Genomic DNA, 20,049 nt, shown 5'->3' on the forward strand with positions numbered 1-20,049 from the left:
CCACCAAAAAATAATAACAATAAAATAAAATAAAAATAAAAACTTTCTGAGAAATGAGAAAAGAGAGGCTACATATTCATTGCTAACTGTTCAAGATTGAGGTAGTAGGGACATTTCATCCTATATACCTAAGAGAAGTTCACCAACTTCAGTACTGATGTTTTCATTTGATAAACAATATATATATATATATATATGATAAAGCTAAGCATCAGAAATTATTATCAACTTTCTGCACTTATTCACTGAGGGCACTCTGATTATTATTCTTGTTGTTGTTGATGATGTTGCTGCTACAAATGACAAGCATAGATGACACTGCAATGAATGATTTGTGGGCGAGATTTACCAAAAATTATCTCACAAGATCAGCACAAGAACTTGATCAGTCCACTAGCAATTTCTTGATCTCTTTCTTGTTCACCTGAATCAGAAAAGATAATTTTCATGATGTTAAATGGTTTGAAGAAACTTAACAAAATGATAATATTTGGAAAAGGATGAAAATTTCTTCACTTTTCCCATTGCGTTGCGTGGAAGAGAGTCCCACAGGATTAATTTTGTCGGAATCTGGAGACGGCAGATTAATATTTGTCAAATCCTTTTTTCAAATGAAGCGTCAGAAGAAAATTCGATAACGATAAGTGGAAGTCATGTGCTTTAACATTTAGCTTGCAAGAGATGTAGAGATTTAGGCATGAGAAGCTGGTTCTTTTGCAATCATAAATTAGGAAGAAGGAAAATTAGTAGGATGTAAAGAACCTTGTAAGGAGCCAATCTCTTCTTTGCCCAACTCTGAAATTCCTTCAAGGTCATAACAGGTTTCAGCTCTTTTTCTGCTCTTTTCTTTGCATGTTCTTGTGGCACGAACAATGGCACAAACGATCTCACCGTAATCCTTGTCAGGCAAGCCCAAAACACAAACTTCCAGAATATCTTCATGCTGAAAAGAGAAATTGAAGCGTCATGATTTAGATCACCTTCATATAAATAAATTTGTTTGGACCAATGACTAGACAATTCTTGCAACAAAGAGACAGAATTATCTGTTGGTGGTTGGTATATTTTAGTGAAATATTTGCATGTAAAAGAATCACAACCAAAACTAACAGAGCTTTCTATTTCATCTAAAGAAAACACAAGTTCGCTCATGGCACCAGATGAACTCCACAATTAAATATTCACGATGAATCAGGAACAAATTGGCGATTGTTATCCCAAACAGAAGACTTGTTAGCATTTAGCAGATGGAAGGAAGGGGCACTTGCCTCTAAAAGCACTGCTTCAATATCCAATGCTGACAGCTTGTAACCACCAACTTTCATTATATCAGCATTAGTACCTGCAGAGAAATCAAATATAACGAAGATACAATAAGACAAGAACCATAAATATCTGCAGAATCAGAAATGCATAATAAACACTCAATTAGTGAAAGATTAACAAGCAAGATGAGATGAGAAATTCCACATAAAAGCACATCATGTTTATGTATGTGAATGAAGATATATGAATACTATCATCTGGAGATGCACCAGATACTTGGCACTTAAAGCAGGATATTGTGGATTAAAAAAAAAATCACAAACTTTACTAGTCTATTTTGACATTTTAAATAGGGGTATTACTAGAAAGCAATGCCTGATAAGAACACTCACGTCCCAAGATTATGTAGTATCCATTGTCATCTACTGTGACAGTATCTCCTGTCTTGAAGAATCCACCATCAATAAATGACTCTGCAGTCACCTAGAATAGTTTCGGACAGTAAGAACAAGTGAAGTCAAAACTGAAGTGATAAAGAAGGACATGTGCCTCGAAGAAACTGTTATTTATTGAAAACCTTCTGGTTTCTTTATCCAGCTTGTTAGGTTATTCAATGATTCAGAAGAAATTATCTGACAGGTAACCTTTATTAAAGCTTAAAATCCTTATTCTTACCATAGCTAGCAACCAAAGTGATAAACTACCAGATTATACAAAAGCTAAACCACCAGAGGCTATAATGGCAAGCTTTTCTAAACTATGCTTTATGATTTATATGGGCCTGTAGGAATATGGACTAAAACAGAAATTCAAAGAAATTATGAAGATGAGTATCAAATAAGATAGATTATTTAAAAAAAAAAAAAAGAACAGTGTCGAAAAACTTAAACAGGCATGAAAATGAAATTAGCAGAAAATTACCTTGGGCTGCTTCCAATACTCCTTAAACAAGGAAGGACTTCTGACACATAGCTCCCCTATTGCTGGTCCATCTTTTTCACTTTCTTCTTCCGATGATAATCTTGACCTATTCACAATCCAGAAACAACAGATACACCACTCGAATTTCAATTATGCGTATAATGTTAATGAGGAAGCTTCATCATAAAGAGTCTTCAGTGGGTACTCTAATTATCCCATGAAAAGGATCAGCAGTGTACAGTAGCTGCTAGTAGTATTTGAAATGCTAATAACCAGTGACTTTTATGTGCCAAAGGGAAGAAGTCTTGAGTAATAACTCATACATGACAGTCCAGATTAGATGTATCAAATAAGAACCAGGTAGAAAATAAGGGAAAAGTGCGATATATGGATACAAAACTCTGTGCCAAATTAAAGTAATAACTAGTCAATGGGAACACTTACAAAATTTGGTGAAATAGTGAATCCAATGCACAATCAATTAGCATTGGTCAATGACTCAATGACCATTCAGATTAGAAAGGAATATTGGAGGGAAGCAGACATGCAAATATTCCTTCACGAAAATATTACTTGAAAAAGTGGCTTTCTAGATGAAACAACACCAGGCTTGCAATGGACATGGCCAAGCCAAAATTGTGTCCTTGGTAGAGCTAGAGGATGTTGAGCAAGGAGCCATCAGATGAAAATGTCAAAATCACTGGATGAGTAAAGTAACTTGCCTACTTCCTGGCATTCCACAGCAAGAGGAAAGTAGCTTCTATATCTATTACCTTTCTTTGATGATATAAATTAAAATATGCTACTGAATTAACCATAAAAACAGAGCCCCATTTTATCCGACTGATAGCATCAATAGGTTTTATATGAGAATGCAATCTTGTTCAGAGAATAGAACATGCTTGCCAGTTTCAGATGTAAATTCCAGAATGTCAAAATGATTATTTCCACCAGAAATGGCATTCATAGGTTAAGCAGGTTTTCCACCAAAGACGATGAATTTATACTTTCAATTCTATGGTAGTGAAGACAACTGGATGCCTCCTATTTGGGTCCCTTTGAGTAAGATATAACAAGAGGGCTTTCATTCTATAACCCATGGTCAATCTAAAAAGCTATTCATGAAAATAAAGATGCATCAGGCACAGTTACAATATACATGTAGCAAATTAGGTTCTTATCCAATGACAACTTTCAAATAATATTAATGGGATCCAACAGAGTTTCAGATCAAATTTAAATAAGGAAAAGTGCATCCATGGTAAAATTCCAACATACCTCCACCCTTGGAAGAGGTTTGCCAACTGTGCCTCCTTTTCGTTTACCATGTAAAAGGATTGGCAAGTGCCATGACAAACTATCAAAGCAACATGTTATTAGTCATCTCACAGTTCAATATTAAGAGATGCATTTCAAATAGTATATCTGGATGAACAAAAGGCAGGATTCGACCACTGGATTAAAACCACTAACCTCAGTCATACCATAGCGTTCCAGAAGACGATGACCTGTAATTTCCTCCCATTGTTTCATAACAGGATATGGAAGTGCAGATGATCCACACATCTAGAGAAAAGATCATATGAATGAAGTTTGTTTATATATTCCATTTTATTGAATTACAATAGACCAAATTCAAGGGGAGAATAAAATACAAGAAATATGGGAGTAGCCATCACTAAATAAAAAGGTTGAACGGTTCAATCTTATAGCATAATGGAAAGCAGATAACTAAAAAGCTCATAAAATTCAAATGAATACCCATAAGGTGATCTTACTCAAATCAGTAATTAGTAAAAATGCTAGAAATGTGTCACATTACATTGTCTTACAACAGTAAGAAAGTATAAACTACCGAACACATAGTAAAAATAAACAAGAATGTAATAGTAAACTCAACAGGGGGCATGGAAACTTAATTAGAACTATAATTTAGCAACCTTAAATCACTCTGGGTCTGCTTGCGTTCAAAAACAAAAAGGAGAGGTCCTCTGAGTGATTGGAAGCATCTAGCTAGGGTTTAATGGAGCAAAAGAAAAAGTCAACCTTGTATTACTACAAACATGGTGCATATTCACAGAAACCTGGACCTCTGACTTGGCCCTCATTGAACTGCATTTCATAAGGATCTTTAAAGTTCAAACACGGCTCAAAGGGCTCAGGAGGATGATATATATGGAAGCTTTGGTGGGAGATGTAGATTTGGAAAAGTGAGTGGATGATAAGAGGCTATCAAACAAATTAGAATGTAGGAGCTAAACTATAGTGTCTTCTTTTGCTTGTTATAGAGCGTGTTGTTAGTTTCTTGTTCGTTATTGCTCCACACACTCCACCCATACCTTTAGGACAAGATTGCAACAAACTGGAAAGGTGACAACAAAAAGAATACCAGATCAGGTTTTTGAAAGAAGTATGGGTAACATGGTTAGAGTAATAAGGCTCGGTTACAGTATATGTAAAATTATCAAACAAGCTATAAGGGAAAACAAAGTTTTAGAGGATCGAGAACTTTGACATGACATAAACAATCAAATTCTAAAACTGAAGCACCTTAATGCTTGTTTAAAATTTATTGCAATCAGACATAAAAAACAGAAATATTAGTTGTGCATTTCTTAATTAGGCATTCTTGAAAACTCAAGTATGACATTTACATAAAAAGGCATGCAAAATCAAGTCTGAAGAAGAGATTCTTAGATTTATTTACCATTAGACGTAACTTATTTGCAGCAAAAGCAGAAGATGCTTTCATATCTGGATCCATTGCATCATAACCTTGCAACAGCCTGGTATACATAGTGGGAACCTGCAAATAAATATTGCAGAGGATACATAAAAACAAATGAAAGCATCAAAGTGAAGCCAAAATGTCTGCTTATTGAGCGAACTTGAACATTAGCATTGTGAACAAATATTGTGTCCACTGGCTATAATATATCATGATGCATAAAGGATGTGGGTTTAAAACCCAATAAAAGACAACATATTCTTCTGACACATTCATGATCCTGTAGCAGAGCGGTCCTGGTAAATTCCAGAAAATACCAACAATGGAAGCTTTGACACACTAAGAATAACATGAATTGATAGACTGTTCTTAAGGAAATCTTTAATTGCAAGTCCATTTACAATTAGGTGCCTAAATATATATGATAGCAAGGAAACTTCACAAAAAGCCCTTGGATAGCACCTATAGAATTTTGCAAGTGGTAAAAGGTGTACCAAAAAAGAACACCATGATGTTCCCAACTTGCACTAGTCTCTCCACAAAATATTGGATAGAGACCATAAGGAAAATAGTGATGCTATCAAATACAGGCCAACATAATAGAAACACATGTGAAGAAAGAGAACTTACTCCCGTGAACAGAGTAATAGCATCGTTTGATTTACTCCCCTCTCTTGGGTATGATTCACGCCATCTCTGCCACACTCCTCGGACGCTAAATTTTGGTAAGAACTCAACCTTCAAAAGGAGAACAAGATTTTTAAGGACAATGGCAGCTTGACAACATCATCGAGGCGTGCATGAATTCATTTATTCATTTAATTTTTTTCATAAAATGATGCATGAATTTATGGGATCACTTAAGAAAATGGCATGGTCATTGCAAAGATTATCTCAAACGGAAAATAGAGTAGCGAGGCATTACCCCAGAACCAGCATAAAGAGGCGCCAATAAAGCATTGAAAAGACCATGAACATGTGTTAGAAGTTAAGGATCTCATGATAAGCTACCTCTTGTATACATGAAATCTGATGGAACATAACCAAAAGAGAAGGAATCTACCAAAGAGCAGTTCATAATGTGAGAAAAGACCATATATAGCCCTTTTAATTCACAATTATGGGCCAGTACTTTGGAGCTGATATGGAATAGCAGCATAGCCAGTGAACTAAAAAAAATATAAAATTTAATTTATGCAAAGTTGTATTCACTGGATATGGTGTAAGGGTAGACAGTGCAGGAATTGATCCGAAGGCGTATATTCCCATGCCTCAGTTAGAATTTGGACCTGAAAATGAAGCCGAATGTCAACTGTAAGTATTGTAGCTAGATGAGACATTAGATAGAGCCTGAATTTTAACAAAACTGGGTAAGAAGTAAAAAAAAATAACATTTGCGAGCTATCAAAACATACTATCAACTGTTCATCAAGTAGTCATGTATAAACACAGTACATTAAACAGAACAATAAAGCATTTGCTTCTTCACAGGACAAGAGGCATCAATCAACTTTTACCATATGAAGAAAACCCATTCCTACAAGTCACCATTCCATGATAGGATTAAGGTAACAAACTTGTAAAAGTCACCACGGTGATGAGCATACCAAATAGGACAGAGAACAGTAATATAGAAAGCAACTTGAGAATTGAAGCTAGAAGTATAACTGTATAGAAATTACCTGGGAAATTATACCTCTGTGTGTGTGGACTACACCTTTGGGTTTACCTGTTGTACCACTGGTGTATAGAATTAAAGCGGGATCATCACCTATGCATCATAAAAAGCTCAGTAACTTCAATACCAGTCAATAGTTAAAACGACAACATTAAGCATCCATGTATAATAGTTTTCATTTTTCAAGTCAAGGAAACTAGAACCTAGAAAGGAAACAAACTTACATCAAATTGAAAGAATTGCTATTATATATCAACACTTTTTCTTTAGATGTTATGCTTGGAAAAAGTAAAGCAATACCATTCTTTGACATGGATTTCAAAAAATTGATGTCTATGCAGATGTATCCAAGCATCCGTCTGTACATGCATATGTACATATATCAGATAGTATCAATTTAACACAGGTGCTAGGTAAAAATTTGAACCTTTATTTCATACCAAGTAAATGAGAGTATCATCAACACAATAAAGAGTTGGCACAACACTTCCCTCCCTAATCAGAAGTCAAGGGTTTGACGCATGTCTGTGCCAAAGTAGCTTGTTCTAAGTAGATTTTGGTAGAATAAAGTTTATTTATGGCTTCATGACTTCTGGCGGTCATATCAACTTCTATTCCACATCACATGACATATTACATAGAGTTTGAAGCAACAAATGAACATCAAGCACACAAAAAACAAGAGGAATAATAGAAATTTGAAAGTGCATCCAACACTCTTTCCCAATAGATTAAGCTTAAAAGTTTTAGTTGTTTAGTCAATATTCCAACAAAATAACCATCCACATGGTATATTGTTAGTCATATAGGATGTAAAGTCAGGCTCTATTTTCTCAAGATTTGTGAAGCAAGTAGATTAATCCAAATTAACACAACAATAAACCAAACAAATATATGCCACCAACTTACCTTCAGATGATTTTGAGTCCACAAATTTTCCCATCAACTTAGAGACCACATCAGTCACTCCATTCTCTGAATGTTCATGTGGTCCTGCCTCGGATGAAATACTAGTGACAGCAGGGATAAGAGAAAAATGAGCAGAACATTTAGCAGCGACATTCTTCATAATTTCTTGATGCTCTGGAGTACTTAGAATCATGGTGACATCCTGTTCAAAAGTCCAGAAATCCCTTAGCCATGAATTCTAATAGCCACTGGAAACCATCCATCACCCTGCCTTAACATTAACAAACAATTTTGGAACAAAGCAGATGAAAGAAACACATAGTATTTAGTGTGCACCGAGTCATTCATCACATGCAAGAGTTCTGCTTCTGGGTAGCTTAGTGCAAGTGGAACAGCAACTCCACCACTGAGCCAGGTTCCCAGAAGTCCAGCAACAAACTCGGCAGATGGTTTTGCAACAATTCCTACACGAGCTCCATTAAGAAATCTGTTGGCATCTATCACCTGACCCAATGCATTCTCACTTTTGCGTCCATCCTCCGCCTTTATCAACAAGAAACATTTCACCATGAGCGACTTTAAATTTGAAAGGGGAAGGAACATAGTAGTGTGAAAATCAACAAGGGTTCTAGTCAAATAAGTGATCCCCACTTTTTTACAACAGTATGCATTTTGTAATATCACATTCTATTATTACTGGGATTTGCAATTTTGCCAAAAAGATGGGCATTGGTAAAAGTGGTTAAAGGGCAACTAGGAAGCATGAAGCATCGTGGGATTTTTGCATGTTTGTGTGCCTCAATTTTGGTTTTCTACTTCACTGCAAGAATCTAACCAATTTGTAATCAGCCTCTTTTACGTGCCTCCATGGCACATCTGCAGACAATTGGTCTTGCTCGCATCCATTGGTATGCACTTTGATGTCAACATTGCATATGAACGAGAAGGAAAATTGTTGCAAATGTAAAAATCACCAGTTGCTAGTGAATGCCGCCCTAGCTTACCAAATGGGCTAGTGTTGTTATCATCAAGTAAAAGAGCATTCCAATGCTATGGGAAGAATGCATATTTAGGCCAATATTCAAATTATACTAGCCAAAAATTAAACTTACAGTTTTAGAAAATTTGGCATGCAACAAGTTGGAAATACTCCAGGCAGATGACACCAGATGTGCAAAACTATAGCTCTTATCCTCAGCTCTTATCGCCACACTATCATGGGTGGCTGCTCGTGTAATGGCTACCTTCGCAACATCCATGAATGTAGAAGATAATGATCCTCCTGATTGCACTATAAGAAAAGCATTTGAATTTAAGCCAACATATATTTCACAGTAAATCACATAATCATGCCAATGCATCATACCAAAGAAATTTTCCACTGTCTTATAATTATCTATTTATACTTTTCTCGGAAAGGTTCCAAAAAGTACTTCTGTAGTTTATATCATAATTATTATGAAAAAAACAAGCGAAAATGGAATAGTGTTAGAATACTATTACACTATCATGTAAGAATGGCATAAATTTCACAAAAACAAGAGCATAAAGTAAGTTAAATTAGAGAAATTGCAGCAAAGATATATGCTCTTGAACCAACTCAAACCGACATAGTAACCACAAAAAATAACATTGCTCAGTCCACCCTAAATTACAAGATCCACATAACTGAAAATCACTCGCACCCCTAGTTCCATTTCATCAAAGTCAGATCAACTTAAAAAAAAAAATTACAAACTTATAAAAAAAATTTAAAAAAAAAAACTTACATGAAAGGCAATAAATGGAATTACCATCCGAGAAATATATGCAGGTGCAAAACTCAAGATCATGACCAACATTTCAATGTCAATTAAAAAAGTTCTTTTCCATAAAAGCATCAACTTTATTAGTTCCGCACACATAATTCTAACAACCAAGTGGCTGTCATCTTCAACAAATATATCCCTATCAAGTTAATCAAACACCATAAACAATCCATTACTACTTCAACAGAGGCAGCACTAGAACACAGCTTCTTTACCAAACAATAAACCACATGAACACTCAAAACTCCATCACAAAAACAAAAAGATCATCAAAATCAAAATAGAACCAACTAAAAAACAAAAAAAAACCTTAATCCTCATGCAAAGAGGAAGAGATGGACTCACCTGAGTGAAACAAGGACTGAAGGACAGGGAAACCAAGGAATCCGGATCTGGCAAAGGGATTGGCAGCTCGAACGGGGGTTAAATGAATGCGATGAAGCTGGAGGCCGTGGAGGGTGGCGTTCGAATTGATTGAGATCATAATATCTCATCTATTTGCCAGCGGGACCAACCACTCCACAAAAAAGAACAAAATGAATTCAATTATGACCTAAAAGAAGAAAAAAACCCTAGATCTTTTCTCCGCGCCAAGGTACAACTAGGGTTTTAATCAAGCTGGAGCTCAGCTCCAGCTCGGCTCGAGATCCTGTTTGGTAATTCGAAGAGCCAAGAACGGAGCTTGAGCTCGGCTTGAGCTGAACGAGCCGGCTAGGGTTCCGTCCAGCGTGGTGACGGTGAGCGTGGCGGAGGATTGGGAATTGAAGGTGGGAATCCAACGCCCAGTCTTTGAATGATAAGGAAAAAGAAAAAAATGCTTTTGTTTTTATTTAATTTAATTTAATTTATTTATTTATTTATTTGAATGATAAGAAAACAAAAAAAAATGTTTTTGGTTTTATTTGATTTAATTTGATTTATTTATTTTTAATAAACATGAACAAGTCCCGTATCAAATATTAAAATGGATACGGGAAGAGCTCATAACCTATAGGTATTTAGATTTATTGTGAAAAATAAAAATACAGCATTCAAAAAATTTGGAGTTTAATAGTATCAATTGTGAGTCCAATTTCCTAGTTTATGACTAAAGGTATACAAATAACATTTAAAAAATTAATTTTTGTTTAAACACATGGCTTCGCTATATAGAGGTCAATCTCCTATCTCCTCTCACACACAAATAACTCAATATTAATATGCTTAATATGCCAGTTGTCAAAAAAATAAAAAAATACAACCTCATTTTTGAGGTTGCATTCAAACAGTATTTTTGAATGAATAGCATTACTTGTGGAATTAGAACTCTTGCACCAATGAAATGGATTCAATTTTGTTTTTCTAAATTTATTAAAAAAGCATATGCCTAGTGAATTACGCAATGTTTTTATGATGTGACAAAATCATGTGATAATTTATGTGGTGTTTGTTTGGGCATAAAATTTTTTTAAAAAAGGCGACAAACGTCGGAGCCAGGTGATGAAATACGTCGTGGGAGTCGTGACTACCATGCAAAACCGCGCTTCTCACTGTGAGAGATGGGGATCGAAACTCGGGAGTCACGCTCGACATTCGGGGTGAGCAATCACTTTGAGGGGACCCGACTGCCAAATGGACTAAAATGGTCATTGGCTTAGGCATAAAAATTAATTATTATTATTATTATTATTATTATTATTATAAGATATTCATTTTTTTGAAGGTTCATGTACATTGGAATGAGTATAGAGGATTTGTTTCTTTATGATAATTTGATATGTGGGGCTTGAATTATTGTATGCCAATGTGCCTGTGTTATTATATATCTTGAAACATAACTGGGGAGGTCTATCTTCCGGTACTTTGTTCCAGATTATTTTAGGCCTATTTTCTTAGATACCTCTCAGTACTTTACTTCAGATTATTATTTTAAAATTTGTTGATAAATCAAATACGTCCAAAAAAATATAATCTTTTTAAATAATTATTATGTTAAAGATGAATTATTAACTTAATAAATGAATTAATAATCTCCTGTATGTAATTTTTTATCTTTAGTTACAGTGTTTGTTATCAATAATCTTGGTTTTTTAATTTTTTTATTTATTTTCAAATCAATTTAATACTTGCATCCATTTTAATATCAAGATTTATCTAATTTTTAATTTATAATTTTAAGTTTATATATATACATATTAATAAAGTGAATAAATTATTGATTTATTCATAAAAAAAAAAATAACTCATCATGTGACTGTATAGTATAATTTATAATTTGCATGAAGTTTTTTATTATTATAAATTGTCTGGTAAAAAAGTATAATAAAAGAATATAATAAAATATCTTGGTTTTGAGTAGAAGAGAAGATAAACGTGATGAGCCAGTTATCTTGTCATTATGATAACAATTGTCTTGAAGTCAAGTGATGACAAAATCATAATCTTTTTCTTCATTCATCAATTGCAAAAAGTCAAGAAACATGAATACCAAAAAGATAAGAACAAAAAAAAGAGAAATAGAGATAGCAAGATACATAGACGATGGCATCTCGATTAGAAATTAATAATAGAAGAGTTACATACATCTGAATTTATTTCATATATAACTTCAAGAAAAAAATAAATAAATAAAGTGATTTCAATTTCAAAGGAATTCCAGCCCATGGACATTGTCTGGGCTTTATTTTTTATGCAAACAAAAATAAAAATCACGTGGTAGAAACGAGCACATATAAATTCTATAACACTTATGTTCTTATTTTACATGTAACATGAGTTAAAGTTTGGATTTGTTTTTAATATGACCCAAACATTCTACATAAGTAACTCGGATTAATAAAATAAACCGTTGTTGGTCGTTAGTATTTTTTTTATATTTTTTATAATCATTTTTATTTAAATTTAATAATTGTAATGTTTTTTTTTAACAAATGGTTTGAATATTATATATAGATGCTTTTGAAATTTTAAATATATTTCTGACACCAAAACTTCAATCATCTCTTATTTTGCCAGTGAGGAATTATCATTGATGCTCTAAAATTATGTGAAGCAAACTAATTAGTTAAAAAACCGATATTCATATCTCAATTATATATATATATATATATTGATAAAGACGACAAATGTGAATATTAATTATATTTAAAGAAAATAATGACATGAAAATTCAAATCTTGTTGGAGATTTTTTTTCTGGAGACACAAGTTATGTAATTTTAAAGTTTTTAATTTTTAAATTAAAAATACCATGCTCTATGTTTGTTTTTTATCAATATCTTTATATTTTTTTAAAAAATACACATCGCTTGCTTGTCGATTGTTGCATTTTTAAACTATTATTAGTGTCGGTGATTGATTTGCACCATCACCTAAGAAATAACAAATGAAACCGCAATTTTAAAGCTATTTTAGTAGTACAAAGAGTTGTTTTAATAACATAAATGTTTAATATAAAAAATCAAAATAAAAAAATTGGCAAATCTCTCATCATCATCGTTAAATTGGAGAAATATAAAAATAAAAATTATGAATTTTATTAAATTAATATTAAAAATAAAATATTAACTCTATTCTCACAGAAGTGGCATGAATAGAATTGCAAAATTTTTACCAAATTATTATTATTATTATTATTAAATAAGTTAATATTTCCTATAAAGAGTATTATTTTTATTTTTAATTAAAAAAAAAGCGAAGCAGAAGATGCCATACAAATCATTATTTTTTATTTTAGTTTCAATTATTACATACATTTACAGAGAGAAAAAAAGCAAAGCAAAAGTTGACTGTTTTCACATCTTTTTAGTTGGAACTTGGAATTCGAATTCAAGTGCTGGTAGTTGCAGGATCACTTCCAGACTTCCAGTCATTTCAAACATCTCAACGGCTCTCTTTCTCTTTCTTTTACAATGCCTTAAAAGAGCAGTTCATAGATATACATCCTGATTTTTAAATCTAGTGGTCCATAGATTTGGTTGGTAGATCCCCCAACCATACCAATGACCTTCTCATTTATTATCTTTTCCATGTCTTGTTGTTGTTGCTGTTTGTGTTTACCCATGCATGCACTAATGCACATGCATGCATGTATATATATATACATGCATGGCCATCCATGCAGTTTCCCTCCACTACCATTTGAACAAAAAGAATGAGCTTTTTTTCAAGCTTTTGAGTTTTATTAGTTGGTTGATAATGGTGTCTGGTGTTGAGTCCATGCATGCATGCATGGTATGTATGGTATACACTGTACAGTGTGTGGTCACACAGACACAGCACCACCTTTTGTCTTCTTGTTCTCTTCTAATATATTCCAACACTTGTTTGGTGTCTCTTTCCCTTGTCTATTAAGATTCATCTTCTTTCTCACAACAAGAAGTTGTCCAAGTGTTTGCTAATGGCTCTCCCTCTTCTCACTCTACACATTGCTTGAAACCAAAGAAAAGCTCTTTTCTTTTGTTCCTGTTTTTCCTCTTGCCCACCTTCTTATCTTTATCTCTTTCTCTTTCTCTCTCTCTCTAGCTTGTTCTTCTTCAGTGTATGGTTTGGTTTGAGAGTAGCAGGGGAAGGGATGAGTGCTACAAAGTTTATTAAATGTGTGACTGTAGGGGATGGAGCTGTGGGGAAAACATGTATGCTTATCTGCTACACTAGCAACAAGTTCCCTACTGTATGTTCTTGCTTTTCTTTTTTTTTTTCTTTTTTTTTGTATTTTCTGTTTTTTTTGGTGGTGATTTTTTGAGGGATTTTCACAGGAATTAAACTGTGTTTTTTTTGTTGCACAGGATTATATTCCAACTGTGTTTGATAACTTCAGTGCCAATGTTTCTGTGGATGGGAGCATTGTAAACTTGGGATTGTGGGATACTGCAGGTATAATGTTTGTTGATATTCTTCTTTCTCTTCATTGTGTCTTGTTTGGTTGTGTTTTTCATGCATGTATTTCAATGGTTTTTGTTTTTATTTTTGTAGGACAAGAAGATTATAGCAGATTGAGGCCACTGAGTTATAGAGGGGCAGACATTTTTGTTCTGGCTTTCTCCTTGATAAGCAGGGCCAGCTATGAAAATGTTCTGAAGAAAGTAACTATCAATCTCTAATCCCTTTACCATCTTATCTCTATCTCTCTTTCTATATATATATATATATATATATAGATTTTTTGGGGCTTTCTTGTCTAGATGGATGATAATTGTGCTATTTGTACTTCATCTATGAGAATGTTCTCAAGAAAGTTCCTATCAATCTTTAGAATCAGTTCTCCATGTTCCCTCTTTCTTGTGTTTTACTTGCCAATATGCTATTTTGCAGTCAAGCTCCGAATCTTCATTTATGAGAATGTTCTTAAGAAAGCAACTTGCCAATCTATAATTACTTCAATTTGTTCTCTCTTTGTTTTTGTATTCTACTTGTTGGCATGGATTCAATGTGTTATTTTGCATTCAAGCTGTGAAAGTTCTTCATTTATGAGAATGTTCTCAAGAGTATAACTTGAATTCAATGTGCTATTTTGCAGTCAAACTGAGAAAGTTATTCATCTGCAACTTTTACTGTAGTCATTGTCATGGCTAAAGCTGAGAATGCTGACTACACATATATATATATGTATATATATATATAGCTTTTCCATTAATCACAAACATACAGACATACATAAATGTTTCATTTTAAAATGAAGGCTTCAGTTAAGGCATCCAGATGTATTTTTGCCTCAGTTTATTATCTTAAAAGCCTTCAAAATTTGCAATTAGCTCATGCTTTAGATCTTCTTTTTTAATCAGTGGATGCCAGAACTCCGTCGCTTTGCTCCTAATGTTCCAATTGTTCTGGTGGGAACCAAACTAGGTGTGTGTAATCTCTTAAAAACTTATCAAGAATTGTAGTATGACAAAAATTTCTTTGTCTGTTGTTTGATCATTGTTATCATTAAATGTTCCAGACCTTCGTGACGACAGAGGATATCTTGCTGATCACCCAGGTGCTGTTGCAATAACACCTGCACAAGTAAGTGATCAAACCTGAGAAATTAATTTCAAAAATTTTCCATGAGAGAGTTTTAACAATGGTGAAAAACTTTTATTGTTAGGGTGAGGAACTTAGGAAGCAAATTGGTGCTTCAGCATACATTGAATGCAGCTCCAAGACTCAGCAGGTACACGATGATCATTTGAGTAGTCAGTGAAAATAATACAAACCATGCATCTTAAATACTCTGAATATTCCTGATTTTGTTGGTTCCGAGGAGCAGAACGTCAAAGCTGTTTTTGATACTGCAATTAAGGTGGTTCTGCAACCTCCTCGAAGGAAGGAGATCGCCAAGAAGAAACGTAGAAGAAGATCCGGTTGCACATTGCTGTAAGTTCCTGCCATTTACCATTGATTTTATTAAGTTTTCCTAAGATCGAAAACATCTGCCTAACGAGGAATGGAAACTTGCAATTATTGCTCGATAAACTGTATTACAAATTCATCGACTTATCTAAAGATTTATATGATTGTTTATGTCTTTCCTTGCAGTACCTGTCTGTGTGGAAACACATGTGATGCATGAGATGCAACAAACCAAGCTAGCAAACATTTTGCAGAGAGAGAGGGAACTTTTGGTTCTCTGAAACTTTACTTTTAAGTAGACTTTGTTTTGTTGATGATGGAACAAAGCTAACACAATGTATTCGTATTGTATCGTCTTCTTGACACTATCTGCTTTACTTACGCCGACGATATATGACTTTGTTGTGCGTATTTGATTCTGAAGAACTTCAGCAGTATATCAGTATATGTGAAGTTTGATTATATGAATCTAAACGTGGTGATTTCATAGCCGAAACAGTTCAATTTTTTAGATCATACTCTGTTGTGCTTGTGATCCTGCAAAAGTTCAGCAGTATATGTGAAGTTTGATTATATTTGAGTATAATGTGGTCAGTCAGAAGCTGATAATTTTTTATTCAATCAATGAAAAATTATTATATGATGAAGCCAGTGCTTCAAATGCAAGTTTTATCACTCAAAGAGTCAAAATGGTTGTTTACTCTAATTTTTTAATCATGTTTGAAACATTTTCTTATACCATTTTCGCAACATTATTAAAAAATAAAAGGTTTGAAATTTCAGGCTTCAAAGGTTTTCAAATCCATAAATTATGTGGGCTTTTTTGTAATTTCCTGGTGGACTAGTTTAGAAATAAAAGGTTTTCAGGGGTGGATTTGAAAATTTAATAATTAATTTCAATAATTATAAAATTTCGTTCTCACTCCCTCCACTCGATCTCATCGGAGCAGCAAGCCCAAGGGCCAGGGATGGAGGGCGGCTCCTCCGCCGGCGGCCGCCGGAGCTGGAGCATCTACGGCCGCGTAGAGATAACCGCCCGCTACGAGATCCTTGAAGGTATCGGCTCCGGCGCTTATTCTGACGTCTACCGTGCCCGCCGCCTCTCCGATGGTCTCACTGTCGCTCTTAAGGAGGTGCACGATTATCAGAGCTCCTTGCGCGAGATCGAGGCCCTCCAGGCCCTTCGTGGCTCCTCCAACGTCGTCAACCTCATCGAGCATTTCTGGCAAGATGGCGAGGACGCCGTCCTCGTGCTGGAGTTCTTCCAGACTGACCTCGCGACGGTGATCAAAGAGGGGAAGAGGAGGGATGGAGGGATTGGGGTCGGGGATGTGAAGCAGTGGATGCTCCAGATCTTGTGCGGAGTGGACGCTTGCCATCGGAGAGGGATCGCGCATCGTGATCTCAAGCCGTCTAATCTACTCATCGGTGCTGATGGTGTCCTTAAGCTCGCGGATTTTGGTCAGGTATGGAAAGAATCTGCTTTAAGGATTTATCTATTTATTTATTTAATGGATTTGCAGTGGGAATTGGTTTGGGTTTCCTTTTTATTATGCTATGCTTTTGTTGATGTATTCTCTGACTGATTTCCTTTGGAAATTGTTAGCTTGATGTTTTGTTGTGGTAGTTTTGGTGTAGAATTTGTTGGCTATTTCCTCTAACAAGTGAATGAATGGTCTAGTTTTTCTTTTAATCATAAAAAGATTGAATTTTTTTTTAATTAGCTAGCTTTTTGATCTCCATTAATTGTGTTGTCTATCTTGTTTTCTTAATTTTTAGTGTGAGGATTCAGTAGTTCTCCCATTTTGAATTTCTCTTGTTATATGAAGGAATGAATATGCCTTGCAAAAGCAACATCTTTGGATGAAGTTTTAAATCCAATTGCGTTATCAGTTTTGTTGCAATGAGGGATAGTTTCTCATGAAATATAGTATAATTCATCGAAGGATAGGAATCTGAACTTCAGCTATTGAATTATCTTCTGAAAGACATTGACTTTTATTAAAAATAGCGCATATAATGTTTTTCCTGCAGAATTACTGAGAAAATGAAAGAATAGGAGGCCTATAAGTATGATCTGCTTCTCCTTTATTTTCCTAATGGTTTCCTCCTGATTGAAATAACTTAACTGCCACCTATATATGCCTCTATATCAATTTAATGGATATTGATTTTGATCAGTTTTTCATCTGCAGTCCAAACTAATTTTGAGTTAAATGTCTCTGTTTCATTTTAGAATCTTTCAGTGAATGGTCACCTTGTACTTTGAGTTCTCACCTTCTTAGTTCCGTTTTCCGCTCTTTAAAGCATTATTATTCTTGAGCATAAACTATGCATCAGAGAGGCATGGGCCTTAAGCATAGGCTTTTGAAATTAAAATAGCAAAGTTGGAATAGCTGCCAGTATAGTGGTCTTAATTCAATTCCTTGTATTGAACCGGGAAAAGTATAGTTTCCATATCTATCTTCATCTTCTACATAACTGTCACTGCCTTTATATCTTATTTTGCTTCAATGTATTTTTAAATGTACAGGTGCGCCTGCATATGCTAGGCCATTTACTGTTTAATTTTTCTCTAGCAGTCAGCAATTCAATTTTCAGCAGGAAAAATGCCAAAGATCTTCGTTCATACAATATCTTGTGTTGCTTTTTTGCCAGTCAAGGATACTTAATGCCTTTGAGCAAGTCCCAACAAATGAGGAATGGATGCCTGACCCTCCCACCACTGATCAGGAGGTGAACCAGTCATCAGTTGAAGGATACGAAAACCAGACTTCCCAAGAGTTGAGACCTCTTAATGAAGAAGATTATCTTCAACAGTTAGATGGCTTCAAGAAGAGACACGTAACCGATGATACTGATAAGGAGAGTAATCTGCAAGATGGTGATGTGTCTTGTCTAGCTACTTGCAGTACTGGTGAGATGGAAGAGGATCCAGACAAAGGCTCTTATTTTTCTGTGGATGATGAGAGTGCTGAACATGAATCTGGTGCCTTCACTTCTTATGTCGGGACACGATGGTTTCGGGCACCTGAGCTTCTCTTCGGCTCCACTAATTATGGGCTAGAAATCGATCTATGGGCATTGGGCTGCATTTTTGCTGAGCTTTTAAGTTTAAAACCTCTCTTTCCTGGAACTTCAGACATTGATCAACTAGCGAAGGTCATCTCTGTCTTGGGTGATTTGAACGAAGAATCCTACCCAGGTTGTTCTAAGTGGCCTGATTACAATAAGATATCATTTAACAAGGTTGAGATTCCAATCAGCTTGGAAGCATGCCTGCCGAATCGTTCTCCCTCTGAAGTTAATTTGGTGAAGAGGCTTGTTTGCTATGACCCTGCAAGTAGAGCTACTGCCATGGAACTGCTTCTTGATACTTATTTCACCGAAGAACCTTTGCCTACACCTTTGAGCGAATTGAACGTTCCTTCCTCGAAGAAAGCACATGATGAGGGACCCTCCGGAGAGTTTAATGGTTATGCGAATATGGAATCCGATTCCGATCTTGAGGAGTTTGGTCACATGGATGTGTCAAACACTGAGAAGGGTTTCTCTATTCGCTTCTCCTGACTTGTTCATCATCATACCTTTGCTATCAAACATGGAAATACTTCTGGCCTTGGAACATCATATAATACACAACCTGTTCTTCTCTTCTGACAATGTGCTTTGCTTGTTTCATCTAATGATGTTTTCTACTACTAAATCAAATCTATAGTCAGTGGACAATTGTATTATTGGTATCCATTTTCATGTTTTTAAATCATCAAATAATTGTTCTTTAACTATTTATTTGTGGGCAGATGTTATCAGAGAAGAATTGAGGCTCAAGTATATTTGATGCAAATGTTTTGATGAAAATCCCAAGGCGACCATGAAACCTCCAATTCAATTATGTTTCAGTTATTGCAATGAACTGTAAAACAATGGTGTTCCTTCAAATTGACTAATTGAGGAGAGCAAATTTTTGTTGTTGTTGTTGTTTGCCTCAAATTGTTGTTGTTTGCCTCAAATTTTTTTGTTGTTGTTGTTGTTGTTGTTGTTGTTGTTGTTGTTGTTTGTGTTGGGGGGGCGGCGTTGGTTGTTGGTTGATTGAGGTGTGTTTTAAAATGTTATAAAAGGGGGACTTATTTTTTATTTTTGCATATCACCCATCCACATCTTATGCATTTATTGTGATTTAACATCTGTTATTTCAATATAAATCTTGAATAATATCTTGTAAACGACTCAAGCTGTTGGTCTTATTAATCATTGCAGACTAATAAAAAAAAATATATTTCAATTTCTTAAATGTAAAATAACAAAAATAAGAATTATCATGCATCCATAAAGTAGGTATTAAAGGCCTGTTCAACGACATGATATAAAGACCGAATAGAACGACATGATATAAAGACTGAATAGAAATAAAAAAAAAAAGTTTAT

General features: G+C 34.7%; 3 protein-coding genes across 3 annotated transcripts; 2 read left to right on the forward strand and 1 right to left on the reverse strand.

The window, feature by feature from the left end:
* Window positions 1-25: 25 nt before the first annotated feature.
* LOC120251775 (malonate--CoA ligase) lies at window positions 26-10,098 on the reverse strand. The gene is given in 19 exon segments (XM_039260417.1): window positions 26-424; window positions 517-570; window positions 763-867; window positions 869-943; window positions 1,269-1,342; window positions 1,659-1,749; window positions 2,188-2,290; window positions 3,464-3,519; window positions 3,521-3,544; window positions 3,661-3,753; window positions 4,895-4,993; window positions 5,546-5,653; window positions 5,841-5,893; window positions 6,135-6,204; window positions 6,598-6,686; window positions 7,503-7,704; window positions 7,839-8,045; window positions 8,615-8,793; window positions 9,656-10,098. Coding segments are annotated over 19 exon segments (1,860 nt in total). The 5' UTR covers window positions 9,795-10,098; the 3' UTR covers window positions 26-385.
* A 3,527-nt stretch (window positions 10,099-13,625) lies between these two features.
* LOC120251940 (rac-like GTP-binding protein 2) lies at window positions 13,626-16,132 on the forward strand. Its single transcript, XM_039260589.1, has 8 exons — window positions 13,626-13,960; window positions 14,076-14,163; window positions 14,263-14,372; window positions 15,072-15,135; window positions 15,230-15,294; window positions 15,377-15,442; window positions 15,539-15,645; window positions 15,808-16,132. Exons 1-8 carry the CDS (start codon window positions 13,862-13,864, stop codon window positions 15,839-15,841), a joined length of 633 nt encoding a protein of 210 aa, XP_039116523.1. The 5' UTR covers window positions 13,626-13,861; the 3' UTR covers window positions 15,842-16,132.
* Window positions 16,133-16,536: 404 nt separating this feature from the next.
* Window positions 16,537-19,409, forward strand: LOC120251670 (cyclin-dependent kinase F-1). Its single transcript, XM_039260277.1, has 2 exons — window positions 16,537-17,087; window positions 18,280-19,409. Exons 1-2 carry the CDS (start codon window positions 16,590-16,592, stop codon window positions 19,189-19,191), a joined length of 1,410 nt encoding a protein of 469 aa, XP_039116211.1. The 5' UTR covers window positions 16,537-16,589; the 3' UTR covers window positions 19,192-19,409.
* Window positions 19,410-20,049: the final 640 nt, after the last annotated feature.

The sequence above is a fragment of the Dioscorea cayenensis genome, chromosome 20 (assembly GCF_009730915.1).
Source record: "Dioscorea cayenensis subsp. rotundata cultivar TDr96_F1 chromosome 20, TDr96_F1_v2_PseudoChromosome.rev07_lg8_w22 25.fasta, whole genome shotgun sequence".
NCBI classification, from domain to species: Eukaryota; Viridiplantae; Streptophyta; class Magnoliopsida; order Dioscoreales; family Dioscoreaceae; genus Dioscorea; species Dioscorea cayenensis.